General features: G+C 36.1%; 1 protein-coding gene across 1 annotated transcript in view; it reads right to left on the bottom strand.

The window, feature by feature from the left end:
• Positions 1 to 21,752, bottom strand: part of LOC148836945 (uncharacterized) — a 150,624-nt gene that overhangs the window by 70,491 nt on the left and 58,381 nt on the right. Inside the window, exons 6-7 of the mRNA XM_088914217.1 lie at positions 6,867 to 6,931; positions 4,097 to 4,247 (exon numbers count right to left, since the gene is read on the bottom strand). Coding sequence (XP_088770343.1) covers positions 4,097 to 4,247; positions 6,867 to 6,931 — 216 coding nt within the window. The remainder of the gene's footprint in view (positions 1 to 4,096; positions 4,248 to 6,866; positions 6,932 to 21,752) is intronic.

Raw genomic sequence — 21,752 nt, 5'->3', positions numbered from 1 at the left:
TTAAATACACTGCGGAAAGAGCCTTGCAAAGGGAAAGCGTGTTGTTTCATAAATTACTAAACGTCCAAAAACTGTGACTGCCACATTCAACAACCCGATTTCTCAGCCTGAAAGAAATATTGTGTAAAATCTCAGACAATGGTATTTATCTCACAAATGTAAGGGTTTATTCTTGTTGTATTTCTTACGGACAATGCATGGTCCAGGATCCAGGATAAGAGGTCATTGTACCATGCATAAAGAGAGGAGAGGAGGGAAGGAGGTAATGGGGAAGGTGTGGGGGGAGGGGTCTTCATAGCAGTGAGTGGGCTGTCCTAAGCCTGGTAAGGAGGAAAATGTTCTTCTAGTGACCTCTGTTGGGACTACAGGAGAGGTGCACCAAGCTGCAACAGGAGGACAATGCACAAATATTACACCAGCCTCACAAGGGCTTTTGAGACGTTTATGTTCTGCAGCAGCATGTCCACTTGATTTATTAGCCAAACATGCAATTAACACACAGATACCAAAATCTTAAAATCCTTTCTACAGTATTTACATTTTCAAGTTTCATGCAAGTTACTCCATCTGAGGAGGCTTGTTCCCTTTCAACCGCCTTCGGCTAGTGTTCTTCAGCTATCATCCTTGTTCCATCTGCCATGACTTTGGGACCTTCAGTCTTAAAACATTGCTGAAGGAACCGTCTAGCATAACATCAGATGTCAAATACAAAACATCTACAGTAGATCAACCTCAGTAACTACAGAGTGATTTTTGGCAAAAATATTCTGGAATGGGTCGTGGTCAGTAAAGTTACAAATAAACCTAATGATAACTGTATTTGCATTTTATGATACATTACAATTGGCATTTAGTGCAAACCACAGTATAGAAAAAGCTGTATGTGGGTTGTGAATGATCAAATAATGGCTTAAGATTCCGATTCTTTAGCTACTCTTGTGCCACTAAATCTAGTGCTGCTCTGGACTTTATTGATCAAAACATTCTCTTTGTATGCCTCAAACATTTGATTGGCATTAGTGCCACTGTACTCTGCTCATCTGACCTATTTGTACAACCGAAGACTGGTTGTATCACTTGGTCATTGTACAGTACTTCTGCCATGACAAGCTGTTTGTATTCATGTGCCTCAAGGGTCCATACTGTGTCCTGTCTTGTTTAACATCTATGTGTTACTCAAACTCATCTTTTCAATATCAGATACTTCAATGGCAGTTTAGTACAAAGTTCTTGCTTCTAGCATACAAAGCATAAGTGTATCATGTGTATCATAAATGTATCATTATTTTCTTTATACAGTGACAATAGTGAAAGTGGTTTTTAAACATGAGAAACAGATGGAGAAGATCCTAGGATCATTTAGCTATTATTAAAACCAGACATGCTTAGCCTGAATAAACTTTAATTTGTAATTTCCCTTATGTTCTTAACCCTTTTTCTCTCCTGTATTATTTCTTGAATCAAATTCTTCTTCTACAATTTTGTTGAGAATTCTCTCAGTGTCTTCATATTTTTAGGATTAACTATTATAATACTGGCAAATTTCAAATGCAAAAAAATAGACACCATCTTGCACAAAACAGTCAGGATGTCATGACACCCCCCGTTATAATCACAGCGCTAGTTGTATTCTTATATAAAATATTATCTAATGTGCTGTAATGAGTAATGTGTGTTAATATGTAAAATATAGGGTAGTCTGCATTTGTAAATATTTTTGAACTTTTATGCACTTGACTAATTGTTGTGTTTTCTGTGTAATTTTATTTTTGAATTTTTTATTTTTTATGTTCTTTTTATGTATTCTTCAGCAGCACTGTGAGATACAAGGTGCTATTTAAGTAAGTTTAATTGTACGTTTTTTAAAAGATTGATTGGTTGGTTGGTTGGTTGGTTGGTTGATGGGCAGATGTGTTTGTAGAACTGAATTGATGTGGCTCTTGTGGCTATGATAGATTGCAGGACAAAAACAGTCACATGCTCTCAGGGCTGCCTTGTGTCCTAAGCTTCCAGGATAGGCATGCTACAATTCTCAGCAGGATAAGCAGCTTATGGAAAATGGGTGGATGGTTCCTGTGATTCCTATATGGCATTAAGCTGTTAGCCCATGATTGCTGTACACAGAGTATACAGTACTTTATCTGTAAACACATGATACTTAATTCATGCCAGATTTGGGTTAGCAGTTTTATTCCTTATAAAGCAGGTACATTACTACACTTGCACTCAGGGCTGTATGTATTAAAACTGGATCTTTCTTAAGCTTGCTGAAGTCAACATAACCCTGATTTCTAAATTCAGGATTGCAATAGAGTTGTGAAGAAAATAGCTTGGGGAGTATGGGATACTCACCAATGACAATTCAGGGAAAACAGGATTATCTGATCATGTTCTTTTGCATTAAATCTTCTGACAACCCCTGTTCTTTCTATTAATAGTACACCATTTTTCCATAAGAGGGAGTAAGAGCCTAAAAAGAAACTATGAGCTACACACTAGCTATCTGCTAGCTATCTTGTTTCTCAAATACTGAAGCAAATCAGCAGTGAAAATGGCCTACATACTGTATGTAACAATTTAAAATAACACATCTTAAATAAACTATATAAATGATTTTAAATGCATATGCATGTGAGACATTTTAGATAGTGGTCAAATAAAATATTAAGCTAAGCCAGTCCTCTGCTCTGTACTGTAATCTTTAATTTCACAAGCAAGACTATAATAGTTATACCGAGTTGTCTTTTTTCACTCTGAAATAATTGAAAATGTAATGAGAAAACTGTTGAGGCATTCATAAATCCATCTTGCTTCTTCACAAAAACTACCTAATTCATGCTAAAATATCTTTAGGTATTTTTCCAGCAGATTAGAGAGCAAACATTTATCTTAGTATAGCACAATATCATTTCCTTACTTAAAAGAAAGTCACACAACCTATCATGTTTAACAAAGATAAATCTGCTTTGTTTAAATGTAATAAATGTTGTTTTACATTAAGTTTCCAAAACACAAAGAAATAACATTCAAAACAAGTCGAATACCCATTTTAATTATTTTTTTTGTAAAAAGAAAATAGACTGCTTTATAGTCTATTTAGAGAGAACAATGCATCATTGTGAAAGATCCTTATTATACACAAAATGGAAATCTACACTATCTTTCATAAACCTGAGTTCGTCTTATTATGCACTCTTGTTATTTTCAAGCATGCTGTATGAATAATAAAAGACATTTGTTCACAGTGGACTAAAGCAAAGACCTGCTTTAAAATTACAATGGTAATTCTTTAAGAAACACTACTGACCGTAATACTGTCAAGATCCAGAAAAAATATGAAATTGCTCTCTGTTAAACTATCTAAGGCAAAAACTGTCTCTGAACAGGAGTATTGTTTTAATTCCTTGCATGGAGATTCTTTGTGTAAAGTGAATTAACCCATGCAGAAGCATGGAACTCTCTGGAACTAATACTGTGTTGCTTCATTTCGCCCAGGTTCTGTTAAACACAATTAAACGTAAGCAATGCACCAACAAAAGTATTATTATATTCAGTTTTAATTAGTGTATTCCATTCTAAATTTTAAAATGCAACCCCACTGTATGACAGATTCTCTTGTAATAACATATACCTCAACTGCATCACTCTGTTTCATTCATCCAGAATACAGGAAGGGGCTATTATAGGAAAAGATTCTCAGATCAGTTAGATTCTCATACACTATGTGCCGGTTGGCCTATTCTCATTTGTAGCCTTTCTTATATTCTCAAAGCAGGCGTTTATAAATGTAGAACACAGTTGACATATACAGTAAATAACACATTGTCTTGCAGGAAAAAGGAAAACCTTTCTACCAGGGGTATAATCTCTGCTTCCACGGCGTGGAAACAGCATTGACAGCAGACAAACCGGGGGAAACATGCTGATATCAAAGTCTTGGCAGCATCTATCCCTGACAGGTGTTCTGCAAGTCCAACAGGCCTAGCTGGTTAGGTCAGCTAAGGAAAGTCGTTCTCCTCTGATGCCTGATGCAGCTTGAGAACACCACGCATGGAAGAGCCCAGGGCAACGAGAAAGGCGAATGCTGGGTACTTACAGGAGTGCTGCCATCCGACAGGGTGTTCATGCTGATGGATGTGCTCATCTTTTCAGAGGAGAGAGAGGGTGGGGAAGGACTGCGCTTCTCCATGCAGCTCGGGTGGAGACTGTCCTGCCGCTGGAGGTACTCACGCCATGCTCGCTGGATGCTGTGCAAAAAAGATACAGCACTTCATTCTCCTCCCATTACACCCAGTCGCGACACGACTGGGGCTTGTCAAAGGCCAGTTTCATCTTTAACAAACATGACCTGGAGAGACGAGATACAGAAGCTGCGATTGTCAGCTGTCTGAATGTGCTCTTGGCAGAGAAAGGGTAATCAAATGGGAAAGACTAATCTCAAACCAACAAACTGACTGGCGCTGAGTGGCAGAACGCCCTGCTCGGGATCTAATTCGGATTATTACATAGATGGTGCTCAAGTGGCGAGCAGTGCGTGTTGATAAAAAAAAAAGTGAAAAGCTAAAATAGCAGAGGTTTTGGAGTTAAATGGTCCGCAGCACCCGTAAGCCCTGCCAACACAAGTAAACAAATTAATGTGCAGATCTGCACTGTTATGAACAGTGTTTTAGCCCCCAGAAATATTAAAGGGCAGATGGTTGTGTAAATATTAATATACTTTAATTAGCTTTATTATTGTAGATTAAACACTAAGAAATGTATTGATGATAACTCCTTCTGTTACCGGACCATACATTACTGAATGGGAAAATGAAAAAAAAAGTTAAATTAAATAAATATGTATTATAAGCAATCAGTACAAATAAAAAATGGTAAAAATACACATTTTCAGTTATTATTTTCTTCAGTTACAAATAGTTACAAATATTTCACATGCACACTGTTATTTAAAAACATGCCAGTTGGTGGCAGCATGAAAGTAAATAATACAACATCTACATGCTTTGAAAGGCTAAGACTAGCCATTAATACACAGTATATGCAAAGCCCAAATACAGCATTAAATGAAAATGATTACAGAATCTCATTTAGCAAGGTGTTGACTTAGAACTATAAAGTGAAAACATACAGTATCCCAATTTACCAAATTAAAACTAGTATTTCATCAAGATTATTCAAGGGTTCTTTTCTGAGTAATTAATTTCCAATCAAAGAAGATTAATATAGATACATCTCTGAAGTGTTTCACTATGACAAATGTTCTGTTTCCACAAGTACTGGAAAGCAGTAAATCTAAAGGCATCATACAGTATGTCAACATTACGGCTGTAAGACATTCCCTGTGGTAACACTTTATTAAAACAGGCTAAAATAATATCTTAGGCTAGTAATTCCTAGTACCTTCTCTGTGCTGCAGGTTTTTGATAAAACGATCACTAATACATTTATTTTAAAATGTAACATTCTTTATATTGTGAATGGTATACATATCTCACATTTCCCGTATTCAGTTATTTTTACATGCAATGGAAAGATGTAAGAATGTTGAACTTATGGTCTGTTCATATTAAAAATAATGACAGTCTACAGTATGTAAGTCCTAAGTCTGAAAACCAAAATTTCTGGAGGTTTAAGATCTAAAGGATATTTTAGAAATCCTAAATGCCGAATGGATCGTAAATGAGATGAATCCGTGAAAATTAAGCTTACATTAAAACTTTTGACTCTAGTGGCTGCATTTTAATTTGGCACTTCTCAATGTTGTTTTCTATGTCCATTGTGAGCTGATGACTGTGAAAGAAAAAATAAATAACAGCTTCAGACTGTATCACAGAAAAATTACAACAACCGCCATATTTAGATGCTCACATGGCTGACAGTTCTTCTTATAAAATACAAGCATTTCTTTCCATTTTTATATCTGAGAAAACTAAAATTGTTAAATGAAAGACTTATGTGCTCACAAACCATGTATCCCCAGAGTTTCTGAAGCCAAAAGCATGAGGAGACACTGAGTCTCTCTAACTGAGGCGGAGAAGTTTAATAAGATTTTAGATTTTCACTTGTTGTACATTTACATTTCTTGTTTCAGTTTGATCGACGGTAGCTTTTACATGTCAGAATTGTGCACATCAGAACTACTGTATACCCTTTATACAGTATCCTCCAGCGTGTTAGCAATTATTATACTAGACGTGTCAAAAACACTAAGGGCACATCAAAATTAGCTGGCCTCTAAAAAGTTAGATTAAGATTCTTGGCCAACTACAAAGAACAATAAAGAATAAAAACGTATTCCATACAAGTCTGAGGTCCACATATGCAGAAGGTGTCTGGGTTCTGAGGCAAAAGTGCAAAAGTGATACTATGCAGTCTGAACGCTACTGTTTTCAGAAAGCAAACAACAAATGGTGCCTAAAATGTACTTTAGTTGCTTTATGCCTTGAAAAAACATCTCTGCGAAGGAAAACTTTAAATAAAGGCAAGAGCTACATTCCTTTGGGTAATAAACTCAGGCAAAATCCAGCAAGGACTAACTAAAGGAAACCCAGTGCATGTTACAGAGACCAAGTGAAGGGATTTAGAACTGAGGAGAATGAATGTCAAAAGGGGCTCTCAGAAGATCTTGCAGCAGAGGAGTAAAGCACAGTTATTTTCTAAAACCTGCAGTCACGAGCATAACCGCCAGGTGCAATCAATAAATAAAACATGTGCTACATTAATGTATAAGCTGCAGGGAGAAAAGATGTGTACAGTACTGTATATCCTGCACAGATTGAATTACAATCCAAAGCAATAGGACCGTTTGTTCTAAAATAATAAAATACACAGAAGGATAACAGAAAGCAACAATCTTGTTAACTTACCTTTGTAGCTGATATTTCCCATCATTCTCTTGCTTCAGATTACTCTGTAACCTCTTCAGCTCCTCCTATGAAAACACATAGCTGGTTAGATGTAAAATGGCACTTTAGTTCATATTCTGTATTCTGTAATCTCTATTGTTGCAATTTAAGTAGTGTATTATTAAATATACAACTACTGTATTAGCAATGAAAAAAACATACTTCTTTCTATCAGATTTATAATTAATTATGCTTTCATGTTTCTTCTATGAAAATGGGATACTGGTAACTGAACATTCATCCAGGAACAGAACAGAAGCATGACTAGGAAAAAAGTATTAAACATTGTTTAGAACAAATAACATTTGCTTTATACAGTATCTGCTATGGTATCCATTTTCTCTCAAAAAAGCTTTGTTTTCTACAGTTTAATTCAAAGTCAGAATTTGCTAAAAACACAAACAACCTGTGCAGCAAGAACAAAATAGGAGGAAAATATACAGTTAGTAAAATGATTACATTTTCCCCCCCAAAACTGAGTTTACTCAAACCAAAAGGGCTGTTTGGGTTTATGACTGGATCTAATCTTCATCTACTTGAATGTACTGTATAGCCTGCAGTGCACCTCAGGTGCCAGTATAACTGTAGGGAAGCACTCTAGTGATCTATCATTGGCATATTTTTCCTTAAAAAGCAGGTTGGGTGGTTAATGTTACTGAAAGTAAAAACATATTAAAACTTGTCTGTGGTGCCTTAGGAGTTTTCTCAAGAGGTCACAGCTTGGAACCTTGAAGAGCAGCAGTGGATACAGTATGTGACATCCAGTTTGATATCAGATTTATGTATAGGTTTACCTTTTGCATTCAGAGAACAATGAGGCAATGAGGTAAACAAAGAAATGGACTATAATAAGGCTTTCAGTCATACAACTGCCTCTGACATTACATCCATATCACAGTTTCTTTGACCAGCATATTCACTAGCAAGGTAATTTACGGTAAATAATTTCAATGATGGATGGATTAGCAAATTTGAGCATATTCCCTTATTTCCCCCCACTTATTTTTATGCATAGGCTTTCTGTCTGAATTACTTATAGTGAATGCATATGTAATTTAAAAGTGCAATTTAATTAAAAGTGGAATTAAACTAGAGAACCCCTTGTGGGACATGAAGTGTGTTTATGCATCAGTAAGATGTATGGTAAGAACCACCAGCAATTTGGTTTCTTTGATGATTATATCACAGTAAAGAGCTGCTTCATATGTAGAGCTGTGTATGCCATTTGTCATTGCTACAGGAAGTTGATCTCATTCCAGATAAACTGAGACACATGTATCCCAAGTGGCATGACATACAGTAATTTGACATAAAAATTCCACACTGCCCATGGATCATTTACATTGAGGTGAGGAAAAAAGATATCCCAGGCAACAGCAGCTGAACCTCCTCTTTCAGGTGTTTTAGTATCATTATAATAGCCTGTGCAAGAAACGATAAAACTTGTTTAAAAAAATGGATTGCAGATGTGATGTCTCAAACTGTCCAGAGCCAGAGAATTAATGAAGGCAGCCTGCTCACTGCAGCTGTGAGAATCTCAACCTTACCTTTTCTAGCTCAGTTCCATAGAGCTTAAAAGCTGAAGATACCTTTCAGATTCACAAATGAGGTCAGGAATCATATTACAAGTGCTGTTTGGGAGTTGACACAAAACACTTTAATGAAGAGACTAGCTTCCTTGTACATTTCAGACTAATTACAAATCAATAATGTTGGTAATACATTATATATAAAATCAATATTTGTGTTTGAAAATACTAGTAAAGCTATTATATAACATAAGACATACAATGATAATTATAGTATTTCCTATATAATTGTATATATTAAATATATACAATTATAGTAGTTATAATATAGTACATTGTGGTATTTTTCTTGTGTTTTTTTAGAGGCTAAAAACAAGAACACATGCATACATCTTTTTAACTGAGTTGAATCCTGCTTGCTTTCATAACAAATGTATGAGCAAGTCGCCTTTTCAGAAGATTATGAAAGGAGAGAAACAAACAAGAACACCAAACAGAAGCATATTGCCTCTGTTTCTGAGGGCAGAGAAAGCAACACCTACGATAATCAGCAAACTGCAGGCATTAGCATTCTGCTAGCGGAGAAGCAGACTTCTGTGGAAATTAGATCAGGAGGTCCAGGTAAAACAAGGACAAGCCTGGCCTGCTGCCTGAAGCTTTCTTATCAATTCTGTGAGTTTGTGACAGGATTTGCACCGCTCCAAACTGGCAGAGCTAACAAAGTGGAATTGGATTAATTGTACGCCTATCTAGCATGAAGCTTTACAGACCAGGTCCCAATTTACTACAAAGTACACAGGCTGAGAGAGGCGAAAAAGCTCTCTGGAAGCTCCGGAGAATAAAGTAAGAACCTGAAATGACTTTAAGTCTCATAACTGGAGGTGCTGAATTACTTAACTGTTTTTCACTGACACTGCAATCCCCTTAAGTAGACAAGAACTCCTCAAAGGAGTGGAAAGCACAAGAGAAGAAGCTTTTATCTGCTGTGCTGCATCCCACACAAAGCTGCCTCTCCTACTGTAGGAGGTGAGGAAGGGGGAGGGGCTGGAGTGTCCTCAAGGGTAAGCTGACACAAAGGTCAGAGGTCAGACTCCACTAGTCAAGGCAGGATTTGGGCATTTTACATCTAGTTCCACTGCAGTTAAATTCAGTAATTGGTTCCTTACTAAAGGTTCACTCTGGGTGGGTTCTGAAGGGCATCAGCCTTTTGAGTTACTGTACACCTCAAATTAGAGGGGAGAGGGCAACCCCAAAGCATTACTGAGAAGAAAAGTAAAAGGTTTATAGGGATGTAGAAATAAATACAAATTTAGCAATGGGTTAAATCTCCAGGGGGTTTCAATACATAGATTTTAGCTGCAGAATAAGAGAGGCATGATAGTAAATACAAATTGAGACAATGTGATTTTCACTTCATTGTAAGCTATGATCATAATACTGTACACTTTTATAGCAAGGCACATTAATGTTACCAAGCAAGGATAATAAAAATAAAAATAAACTCTAGTGAACTAAAATGTAGTTTTGTTTGTCTGTGTGATATTCCCTTGAGCCTGTTAGCTGAACTGTACATATAGAGCAACTTTATTCTGTATGAGTATGGTGAGTCACAGAATATTATGTCTTTAGTAAAAGAGACCTCTTTTTTGCCCATCATATTAAACTTAAACAATATGTTACACAGTGTTTATTGAGTAAAGTTTTTTTTAATAAATAAACAGTATTAATCAATATAAAAATATCAAACAATATTATACCGTATTACATATTTTGTCTCTTGGGTTAATGCAACAAGGTAGTGCTGTCCTCTTTGAAAGTTTGATGCTGGTGTTTTAAGTGAAGAAAAAAAAGAATGATAATATTGCCTCCTGGTTCTAAATGAAAATCATGAACATGAATGGCAGGGAAAGCAGACAAGTCATTTAAAGATTCCAGCAGTTGCCTGATTTGATTGGTGACTTGCACCACCATCAGAAGGGATTTCCTCTGAAATGGCAAGTATTCTGCTTCGAAATTAAAATTAATCAAGATTTTATTGTTCCCTTTTGATCTTTTAACACCATCACCCACAATGTAATGAGTTTACCTATTCAGATTAGATTGAAGAATAACTGTTGATAAAGGTTTTAATTACTTCTGGGTTTAGTAGGACTGTTTCATTTTGTGATACAAACTTGAAATCATTTGTTTCAGAAACTGCTACTTTAAGTTTTTCTCACTAATCACATACATAACCCAGACTTAGAATCAGTAACCTTCACATCAGACTTCACTGTGACAGATTAAGAAGTGGGACCAGCTGCTCCACATGATAGCTTTGATGAACTCACTGCTTTATTGCAAATCAATGTCACGTACATACTTCTGTAACATTAAAATATCCTTCCTGCATGGAATAAATCTGTCTTCAAGTGCTTTAGCCCAAAATACATTTCTTTTTTTACCTCTTCCTGAAACCCCATTTCTTCTCTTTTCAGTATGGAATAAACCTTTACTTGTTCCTTTGCAGCCTATGCATGCTGACGCAGCTCCCTACTTGAACCAGTTCAAACAGTCTGTGAGTTTGGTAATGGAGACTCTCTGTGGTCAGTGAGACAATCATTTCAATTTACAGTTACTGATGGCCTTGTCAATGCTTGCTGAGTCTATTAACTTTCCTTTCAGTCACAACGAAAGCAAGGTTAGCCACAAGACACTTGTTCATGATTATGCACCCCATAATAAAGGCTCCGTTTGGCAAGACAGGAAATCTCTAGGTGAGTGACCGCCCATTGCCTGTGGGTACAGAAGATCAAAAATCACTTACTTTATTACAGTTTTAAAGAAACTTGTCAACTGAGCAAGAAATGAGCCTGAAGCTCACCCTATCATTGTGTTTTGCATCATATCCCTCAAGGGATCAAGAATATTGATGTTGAAATAGCTTTGTTCATGCAGGTTTCACAAGGAAAACAGGAACTTTGTCTGAATGGAACTAATTAGTCAAATAAGAACTGTGCCTACAGTTTAAATTTCAGGGAGAAAATTGTGAGGGAAAGGCAGAAAACCCCAGCCTACAAAATACTGAAGCAAGGGTGTCAGTGTACATTGTACATACATTTTTTTTCATTCCAGATAAAGATAATGTAACTAAAATGCTGTTTGACCTAACATGTAAGTTATAAACATGTTAAGCACTAGGGAACATTTTTTAAAGACTTATTCTGATTAGAATATTTTGAAGATTAATTTATTTCTATTTTGAGCATAGCTCTTAAAACTAGGCTTTATTATTTACTTGGAACTTGTCTAGACAGTCCCAAATTGCTACCCCATGGGATGTATCTTCTAAACAAAGACCAGATTGCATCTAAGTCATGCAAAGCTTTGTTTGTGTTTGATGAAGGGAATCAAACCGAGATTTTAAGCACATCACCCATTTGTACAGAACTGGGAGAAGCCAAAATAAAAGGAGTATGCTGTTGGTAAGGCTTTATGATATTTGTCTAACTAACAAGGGAACAGGTGGTAAAATGCCATCCTGTCAGAGTGATTCTCTACAGTTAGCCAGATATTAAGTCTCAGATTTCCTGAGATGTAGAACCTGAAAGCTCTATGAGAACTGCACACATTGCAGAGCAATGGGAAATCAAATTCAATATTGCTGTTCCTTTGGAAGAAAAAAACTATAATCTTGTGCATAATGTAAATACATTTCATCTTGTGAATATAAATCTTCTTGTGAAGCTGAGGTGCCAGTAAGAAAAATCTATTTCTGTCAGATACTCTCTATTAGAAATACACTATATTGCCAAATGCACAGTATAATTACAGCCCAGACATTTTCAGAATTTTAGTTGTTGTATATACTCTGTTCTCAAAAGACCAGAAACAGACTGAAGACATAGTTTTAAGGCACAATGGCACATTATTCAAGAATTTAAACACTCATTTAATTATTCACCACCTTCATTGCCATTAAAGGGGCACAAAATATAGTATGGTTTTAAAAACTAATATGTACATGTTCTGAGACTATCCCCAGTAAAAATGATTAACAGATTATTAAATCAAATCAAATTTGCTAAATCCACACAAATACATTCTGACACACTGCACATGGTTATCACCCTCAAAAACATGGTGCATTCTTAGAGTTGGTCGATACAGATGCCTGATCAGTCCTTTTTCCAAAATCATATATCTGTAAAATAGACTACTACTGTATATACAGTATATACAGTGCCCCATTCCCTCTACCTTGTTTTTTCTTTACATGCAACTATACAGCACAGTTGTATTTGACCAGAACAAGCACAATTAGGAGAGAACAAAGAACACAAACATTTCCCCAGTGCATTACCGATTATAAATGTGCACTATAAATTTAGTGTCCAAAAGAATATCCCCCCAAATGGAGCTGCTCCAAAGCTGCAGGAGAGAGAATCTGGAATATGAGCCGCTCTCCCTCACGAATCTGCTGTAGCTCAGGCTGCAGAGACCAAACCGTCTGTCCAGCAGGGCGCAATCCGATTCCAAGGCATCCTCCTGCTTCTGGAGAGGACAGAGGTCCTGGTGAAGCCAAGAACAGCTCCTGGCATACAACAGAGCCTTTTTAAATGATGGGCTGCCTGATTCGGAAGAAAACTTGGAAGTTCAACAATAATCCAAAAGTGCAAAAGTGTCTGAACAGCAATGGGTGTTTTTTTAATAGCGGGAGGAGCACAAATTTGTTTTTGGGGGAATCTCTGATAATGACAAGATGACTCTTAAAGCAAAAAAAAATACTTTAAAGAAGTTACTGACAAAGTTCTTAAAATATAAAGGCAGCATGAACATACTGTATGACACATAAAAATACTTCAAAAAATACATGAACTACAGTACAAGGCAGTGAGATGTTCATTTTTAAGGAATGCAACATGTGGTTTTAAAAACAACAAAAAAAGTAATTTTAAAAATAATACACAGACCTTTCTAAAATATGTCAGAACCTTCTTGCCTATACAAAGCGTCACCTTCGAAAACATAAGGCATACTGAAGTATCAGCAAATGTTTTTCTTTAAAACACATTATCTAAAAAAAACTACAATTCCTTCTTCATCTTGAATTGGCACATAATTTGCTGGATAAATTCTGCACAGCTTGTATTTTTGGAAAAATGCATCATAGCCTTGAAAATGGTAGCATACACAAATTACAGTACACATATTATGCACTTGTTTTTTGCATGCATTTAAATTATTAATGGACAGTAGACAGTAAAACAGTATTTGCATGTTTGATGTAATTATTTACAAACAAGGGAAAGAATATGTAGTTCATCAATAGCAGAAGCTCTTTTCTTTTCCCAAATGCTTTGTATTCAAGAATGGAAGTCTTAGCATAACCCAACTGTCAGAGCAAACAGCATAAACCCACTGACAAATGAAAGTTCCTGCTGGCTGTGCCATTTTCATTATTTGCATTAACTTTATTACAAAATCTTTACAAGTGGAACCAGGTTGACAGATTTAAAAGCCCAGGAAATGTCTGCATAATTTAGGCACGCTAAGGACAGAAAATCTATACTAATTTTGGTTTTTGCACCACCAAGCTTAGGTTATTGATTATTAGTTGTTTGTGGCAAAATTTATGACGTTGCCCAGGGTTCTGTACCCCTGTGAAGGGCTTCTGACACTTTGACCTTGAACCCCCAGAGCAGTAAAGCACAGGCAACCCTAGCAGCTGGTACACTGCTGTTCCCAGCTTGCCACTGTAAGAGATACATTTCACACATTACGCAGAGAGTCACCCAGGTGCATATTCCATATCAGGCAAATTAAACTGGATCAAGGCCAAGCTACAGATGTAGTGTGCTGAGTTACTGCCTGGATTATGGTTCTTGTATAAATCTTCACTTTTCCTTTACTTTAATCTTGTGCATCTCCAAAAACTAAGCAAAGCTGAAGCTATTAAAAGCATTTTAAACACTTGCTGAGTTTATGGTGAGCCTAGAGCTGTTGCACGTTATGACACCAGCCTCTAGGGTTCAATCCAAAACAAAATAATTTGTCAGATCCTAGAGCGAGGAATAGGCTACAGTGCCGATGGCATTCCCTGGATGAGAAAATATCAGGAGTGAAAGGCAGTCTTGTCAAAACTGATCCCCAGTGGAAAAGGATTGGCAGAGACATCCTCATTTAACTCCATCTTCATAACTCTTACCAGGCCCACAGACAACCACCCACAGTTAAGGCCAATACAATTGTCATAATTACAGTACTAAATGAGCAAGCAATAAAAAGCTTTGCTTATCATTTAACCACATGTAACCCTATATATACTGTATAATCAACAAAATTTAAACCGGCAAATATTCAAAAAATGGCTAAATTTAAACTGCCAAATAAAAGGGCTAAAAAAACAAAATCATACTGTGGTAGTTAAAAATGTATTTTAGGAGTCACCTGTAAGCCTGTACACCTGTAATTTGAAAATTATTTTAAAAGCCATCAGTCACACTGATCTTTAAAGGATGAATGGAAATTTATATATATGGTCCATGCAGTTGTATGTACATTATGATTAGTATTGCAGCAGGTTATCAATAGTTGTGAGGAGAACAAACATCAAGCATGCACCGAGAGATCAGAAAATGTGTGTTTGTATGTTTCTCACACACATTTCTCAATCTCTCTTGATGTAAACTCTCCTCACAACAATCAGTAACCAGCATATACAGTATATAACGTACTGTAACATCTTAACTGTAACTGTAATGGATTACTTTTAAAACTAACCTTCCCCATCTATGCTCATGAATGACATATTAGTACTTAAGAATTGACGGACCACCCCTGTAAAAAACCTGGTCCTTATTTGTACTTATGGTACTTATTACATATTAATACATGTAATACGTTTTTACTAATGAGGCCTGTATTAAGCTTGTCTTAGTCATTTAGTTGCACTCAAGAGGCTGCGCTTCAGAAATAAAGTACTAATACATGGTTTATAGCATACCCCTACTGTATATAGCTACACAGTGGGAACTGCGCATGAACAGCTTGCAAAAAAACCCAGAAAACCCTACACTTTATATTAGAAACAAAAAGACTCTTGCTGATAAAAAGAGTTGAATGTGTAGCATTCAACGTTGCTAGCTTTCCACATAAATACAAAAGGATCAAGAGAGCAGTCTAGTCCTAGTCATTAAACTACTGTACAAGGTTATCAACACACATCTTCTGTGAAACATGATGCTTCATTGACAGCAACATTTTCGGGCTGCGGGGCAGTGAAGAGACATTCTGAAGCCCAAGAATTGATACAGGCACAATGTTCAACACCATAATCGCTGCTACTCCCACCTTTATTTAAACCCCTGGGATATTTCACCACAGTTCATAGCTGAAAAGTGAGCAATCGTTTTAAAACAGGCTTGAAGAGAGAAGCCGCTTGTATGTTTCTCATCCACAGAGAACTGCTTTTACTGCATTTATCGAAAGACATTCAGTATCTGTGTCCAAAAGCGACAGCTGGAATAACCCTAGTTGCAGTATGTTGATAACTGCATACTTCCTCCATGTTAAAAACAGGTGAAGAGAAACACATGATTGATTTTACTGCTTGAACTTACAATTGCAACTGTAATGTTTTCTTCTTTACACTGACTGGTGAGTTTTAACTCAAGATGACACAGAAAGATAAGCCGTCAGTATCTGCCCATCTGCTGCTTTGGGGATTCAGCCTTTGAGGTGAGTGCTCACACAAAACAGATCCAGCCTGGCTTCTGAGTCGAGTTTGAGTTTGAGCTTCCAAAGCCAACAGGCTCAGAAGAATGTGTGAATTTACCTCGCTACCCCGAACACCCAAACAAAAGAGTTAGAGAGGTGGCACTACTCCAGCCACAAAGCCCACCTGCTCAACTCAGACACGCAGCTGGCATTTCCAGCCCTTCCAAGCAATTCCACAACAATCTGCAGCAACTGTTCTGGCTGGCAGTAGTCTGCAACATTTATTTGCAACACCAAAGGCACCTTTAATGCAAAAAACTCAGTGGAGGCAAGTGCATTTTAAACACGGGTATAGAATGTATACATTCTAACATATACACACGTATCTTATACACATGTACACAGAATGTGCAGCAGCAATCGGTTTTAGTCAATCTCTCGATGACCTGCAACTAAAAGTTGATTTGACACAGAAAAAAATGGGTCTACAGTTGTTCATGACAAAACCTAATTGAGGCAGACAAGAGACATGATTCGAACAGTGAGGTTTATTAGGGAGTAACTTGCCTGGCTGAGAAGAATACCAATCTGTCCATAAGGAAAGGGTTATCAACTCCCCCTCTCTTTCAAAGAAGAATGAGCCAGGGAGCTGCTGCAAGGGTGAAAATGGGGTGGAGTGGAGGCATGTGAAGCAAGTGAGTGAGCAAGAGCTGTGATATTTCTACACAGGTCCAGTTTCACCAGGAACACGATTAGTATAGTAAGGTGAAACTCATCCCTTCTAAGAAGAAGAGAAATGGATCTGTTTTAGGGCTGGTTCCCGTCCCCTGGTCTTGGGACCGTAATTAGAAATGGGGAACAGATTAATTACAAAGTTTACCAGGATAATTTAGCTAAAAACTGGTGTCTTGTGTCATAACAATCAAAACATGGTTGTTAATGGACCTAAACAATATAAAATATTAATTAGATTAAATTACCAAGATATTACTTGTTAGGATAGTTAGTGGGTTAATGGGAGCATACAGCTCAGTGTTGATCATTGGTTATCACAGATTCCCATGGAAAATGAATGTTAGGAGCTGAAGAAAGCAGATCACAAACATGAACTGCACAACATGAAGCTGTGGGAGAGGTTCTGCATTAAGGAAGAGAGTAACACTGAACACTATGGGTTGAAAAATAGTCTTAGTGTACAGTAACTCTTGTCAGATATTCTATCCACGCATGCAATACTGAAAATCTAGTCTTTAATTTTTCGATTTATATATATATATCAAATGTATTTAATGTACTGTACATCTGATCTTTTATAGTTCATCAAGAGTATGAATAAGAGTATGAAGAGGCTACTGTATACTGTATATCCCTTCCATTTATACAAACATACACAGTAGACAAAAAATAAATGTATTTGTTAAAATATTAAACTGCTCATTTAGAGGAAAAGCATCCAAGTTTGTAGCCAGAGGCTTGTCTGAGTTGTCAGAGAAACAAAAAGGTTTTTGGTTTCATGGGCCTTATTTACCTCAAAACAATAGGTGTACTAGCAGTAGTCCAGAACTCTCAAGGTTTTCCTCTCTCTGCAAATCATTACCTGGCTATTTACTGCACCAATGTTTTGGAACTTAATTTATAGTACACCCTACACCTGAAACTGCTGCCCCCATTAAAGGTGACAGTCTTTTATCTAAAATGCCTGTTTTTAGATTATTGAAGAATAACTCACATAAATTAATGTAGCTTACATCATACTTTTTTATAGAACCTTTCATAAAGCCATTAAATGATACGAAAGGAAACATACAGATGCAAATGCGCTTTTAAAACATTTCCAATCAAAGTATTTTTTTAACGTTATCTCATGACAAACCTCTTAAGAAAAATAAAACATTTACTGCTGTGTGTTTTGTCCAACCTGCCATTTTATGTTGAAATATAATAACCCAATAAAAATTCTATTGTGACTACAAATTAACTTTTCAAGTCTGAAGTGACGATAACATTTTTATTGAACATAAAATTGAAATCGTAACATGCTTTGCACTTGTCCTCAATATCTCTGTATTGTGTTTCCTTTAGAGCCTAGTTAAACAATCAAATTTCTCCACATAAGACAGTTTTACAGCATATGGAGAAAGATCAACTGCATTCATTATATGGCACGTGTTAAACAAAACTCGTTAGGACATAAATCAATAGACCATTCCTGCCTTCCAAACAGAATCCATGCAAAACCCATCTCATCATTACAAATATTCAATATGTTATACAAACATTTGATACAAAAACAAATCAATCTAGCACACAAATACCAATGGATTACGTATACAGGCCTCAACTCATATGGTGTGAAAATTAATGGAACTCAGCAAACATCAAAAAGATATTTTATCCAAACTTTCCTGTTCAGTTTCTGGAATAGTATTAGGAAACACCTTGGATAAAACTCTTGCAAAGTACTTGTTCTAAAATAAAGGCATACTGGTATCAATCTAAATGCTCTCATTTCAAGTGCAGACACAGGGCCTTTTCAAACTTTTTCCAAGGAAACTGATGTAGGGAAGGCATAAAAAAAATGCAATAGGTCAAAAGTACAAGTTGTGTTGCTTTTTTATTGTAACTTTCGTCAATGAACACAATAACTGGGCAAATTAATACAGAGATAATATTATCCAGTAATTCAAACTGTTATATTTTGCATGAATCAATATAAGCAAACATAACACTTATGGGGAATGGGGTATACTGCAAATGCCTTTAAGGCATTTGTTAAATAATTACAGTACATTACACAGCTGAATGCATTTCATAATTCATTGTAGTTGCCCATAACTACACTGCTTGTACATTTAATTAGTTTATCATGATGAACACTTCTTTGCAAACGCTAACAGTATAGTACATTTTGAAGTGTTATCGTGCTATAGGGCGTACCTCTCAGCATACTGTACTTTGCTGACACAAACAGTGCTTTTGAATAATCAGAATTCTGCAAATCTTTAAGTTCATCCCTGTCCCATCATCGTGCACGCTTCCTCCGTTCCAATCCTGAAGCACATGAAGGAATGATGGATTCATTCAAAAACAATCATAAGAGCAGCTCTAAGGGTTATGAGGGCCACACCTCTAAGAACTTAGTGACCCAAGGGAATAGACAACTTGCACCCTTGATTCATCTCAACATTGACATACAGTAGAAAGAAAATAAGACTGAAAATGTACAACAACAGTATTCCACTCGGGATTTTTACCCAAGACCCTCCAGTCCAGGGCCCCTGACCTCTCTACATTGCACATCAAGAGAAATGGAGATGGCCAGGGGGTGAAGGTAATGGAATCCACAACATGAACCCCAGTGTCGCATCAGTTATAAATTAAATACAACTTCAAACTATAAAATTAGCCTGGGAATTCAACCAGACAATCTGGTGGGTGTTGATCTGTGTGCAACTGCATGTTTGCTGCAATTTAGTGTCAGTGAGCAACAAGAGAAGAAACCGTCGTTAACCATAATTTCTCTGAAGTATTCAAACTAATGAACCACAAAGTCATAAAAGAATTCGAATTTTTAATTTGATGGTTAAACTTTATTGGTAAAATAGAAAGCAATGATGTGTTCCTAAAATGAGATCCTGAGTCTAGATAACATAAAACCATGAGAGCTGGGTGCATCTTCCCTTTTTATTAAAGAACATGGTTTAAATTGATTAAAAGAATTGCAATTCTAATGAACATGTGTGAAAGCAGAACAGAAGATGATTCAAATCAAATAATCTAATTTCCTTTTGGAAAGAAAAAAAGATTGCAGTTGTGTAATTTCAAACCATTCCATTTTCTTCCCATAAAACAATATCATTTTTAATTGATCAAAATAAGACAGACAAAGGGGTTTCCAATACAAAACAGGGAAAATATTTCACAAGCAATGCGTCAGTGATTTGAATCTCAGTTTTATTACATGTTGTGTTTAGGTTACTGGCAAAAACTATATATTGTAAATTGCAACTTAGTCATGAAACTGCACATTAGGACCTTAAAACATGTTTTTCATCCTTTGTTGTATATTAAAACGTTTTAATTATACCTTTTTGTTTACAATTAATAAAGTTTCAGCTCTTACAAAAGCTCTGGCGAATGAGACAAGTAAAATCCCTGTAAAAACATTTGTGCTAAATATAATAGCATCACAAGTGGAACAGGATTGATGGTAGTATGCATAAATGAACATTTCTGAGATCTTAGAGAGCTGCTGCTATTCATACAGGCACCTCCAGGTAAATATTATTCAGAAATCTGTGACATATGCATGAAATTATTCAGGAATTTGTTTCCATGACAGTTCCTCTGAGAAAAATGAATTTTGCCAATATTTGAAAAGCTATTCAGAGAACCTAATTTATAGCATGGAGAAGTTCTGGAGTGAGAATGTAAACAGCTGCATACAGTAATTGCAGTTTGATTGCCGAAGCTAAGAATAGACACTAGATTATTGTTTTTAGCATTATTTATTTATTTTCTTTCCCCTGGAGGCAATTCCTCTACATTTGTAACCAGATTTTTAATGAAAACCTTTGTATGGTAGTTGTACTACTTAAATAAGCTCACAAAAAATAATAAAAAAAATGTCCTGAGCTCGCCTGCTAATCTTTCCTAAATGTCAATTAAACCATTCTCTCTGCTGTGACTTTAAAAAAATTGGATAAGTTCCAGCATTCAATAAATGTCAGGTATCCCAATGTCTTTTGCAAACCCCTTAACAGCGAGTAAGACAGTAGAGAAAACATTTCTGCACTTTTCTTTTCAAAACTACTGATTTTACAGTATATCAGTAACATTCCAACACCAAGACTAAGACACTCATTCTCTTTGTCTGTGTCTCTGGAGTTTACAGCCATGTACAGACTGTGATCTTCCCATTTCAAAGCTTTTAAGATTGATTAAATCAATGATTTAAGGTCCCACAAATTCTGGACACATGGAAAAGTTCACAAGTTCAAGTACCATGAAAGGTGAAGAGAGCAACAAACATTTCATAATATTTTCTGACGTTTCATTTTCAAATTATTTCTTCTTCAGCATCAGCATATCTTCACTAACCAAGCATAAAATAAAAAGCTAAAAATATTATCTTTATTGAAAACAAGTGTAACTGCTATACAGATGTTATTTTCAAATATTTTACTCTATAGAGATATTTGCAGCTGTCTGAGCAGTGAATAATATACTGTATCTATATGACAGTTATTCCTGCTGTATATTACTGTATATCATCCGATAATAACCTGTAGATATAGAATCAAAGACTAGATTTTATTTGCTATGATACAATTTCTTAACTCTGGGGCTATATACAGTTTGGCAGAATCAAGTGACTGGACATTCAAGTGAGAAATAATTCATCTTTATTACTCATGCTTCATAACATTGAAAAAATGACTTTGCAATGCTGGAAGGTAAGTACAAAGATATTGGCATCAGACAATATAGGAAACGCATATAGTTGCCATAGAACATCAGTCAATGGGGTCACAGGTAACTTGATCATGTGAATGAAAAGCACGGCTTTATTTTCCCTCAGGACTACAGAGTTTTGCCTCTTAATCTCAGGACAAAGATA

This window comes from Atractosteus spatula, chromosome 4 (assembly GCF_055471065.1).
Source record: "Atractosteus spatula isolate fAtrSpa1 chromosome 4, fAtrSpa1.hap1, whole genome shotgun sequence".
Classification (NCBI taxonomy): Eukaryota; Metazoa; Chordata; class Actinopteri; order Semionotiformes; family Lepisosteidae; genus Atractosteus; species Atractosteus spatula.
The sequence above is the reverse complement of the archived record's forward strand: the minus strand, read 5'-3'. Positions and strand labels throughout refer to the sequence as shown.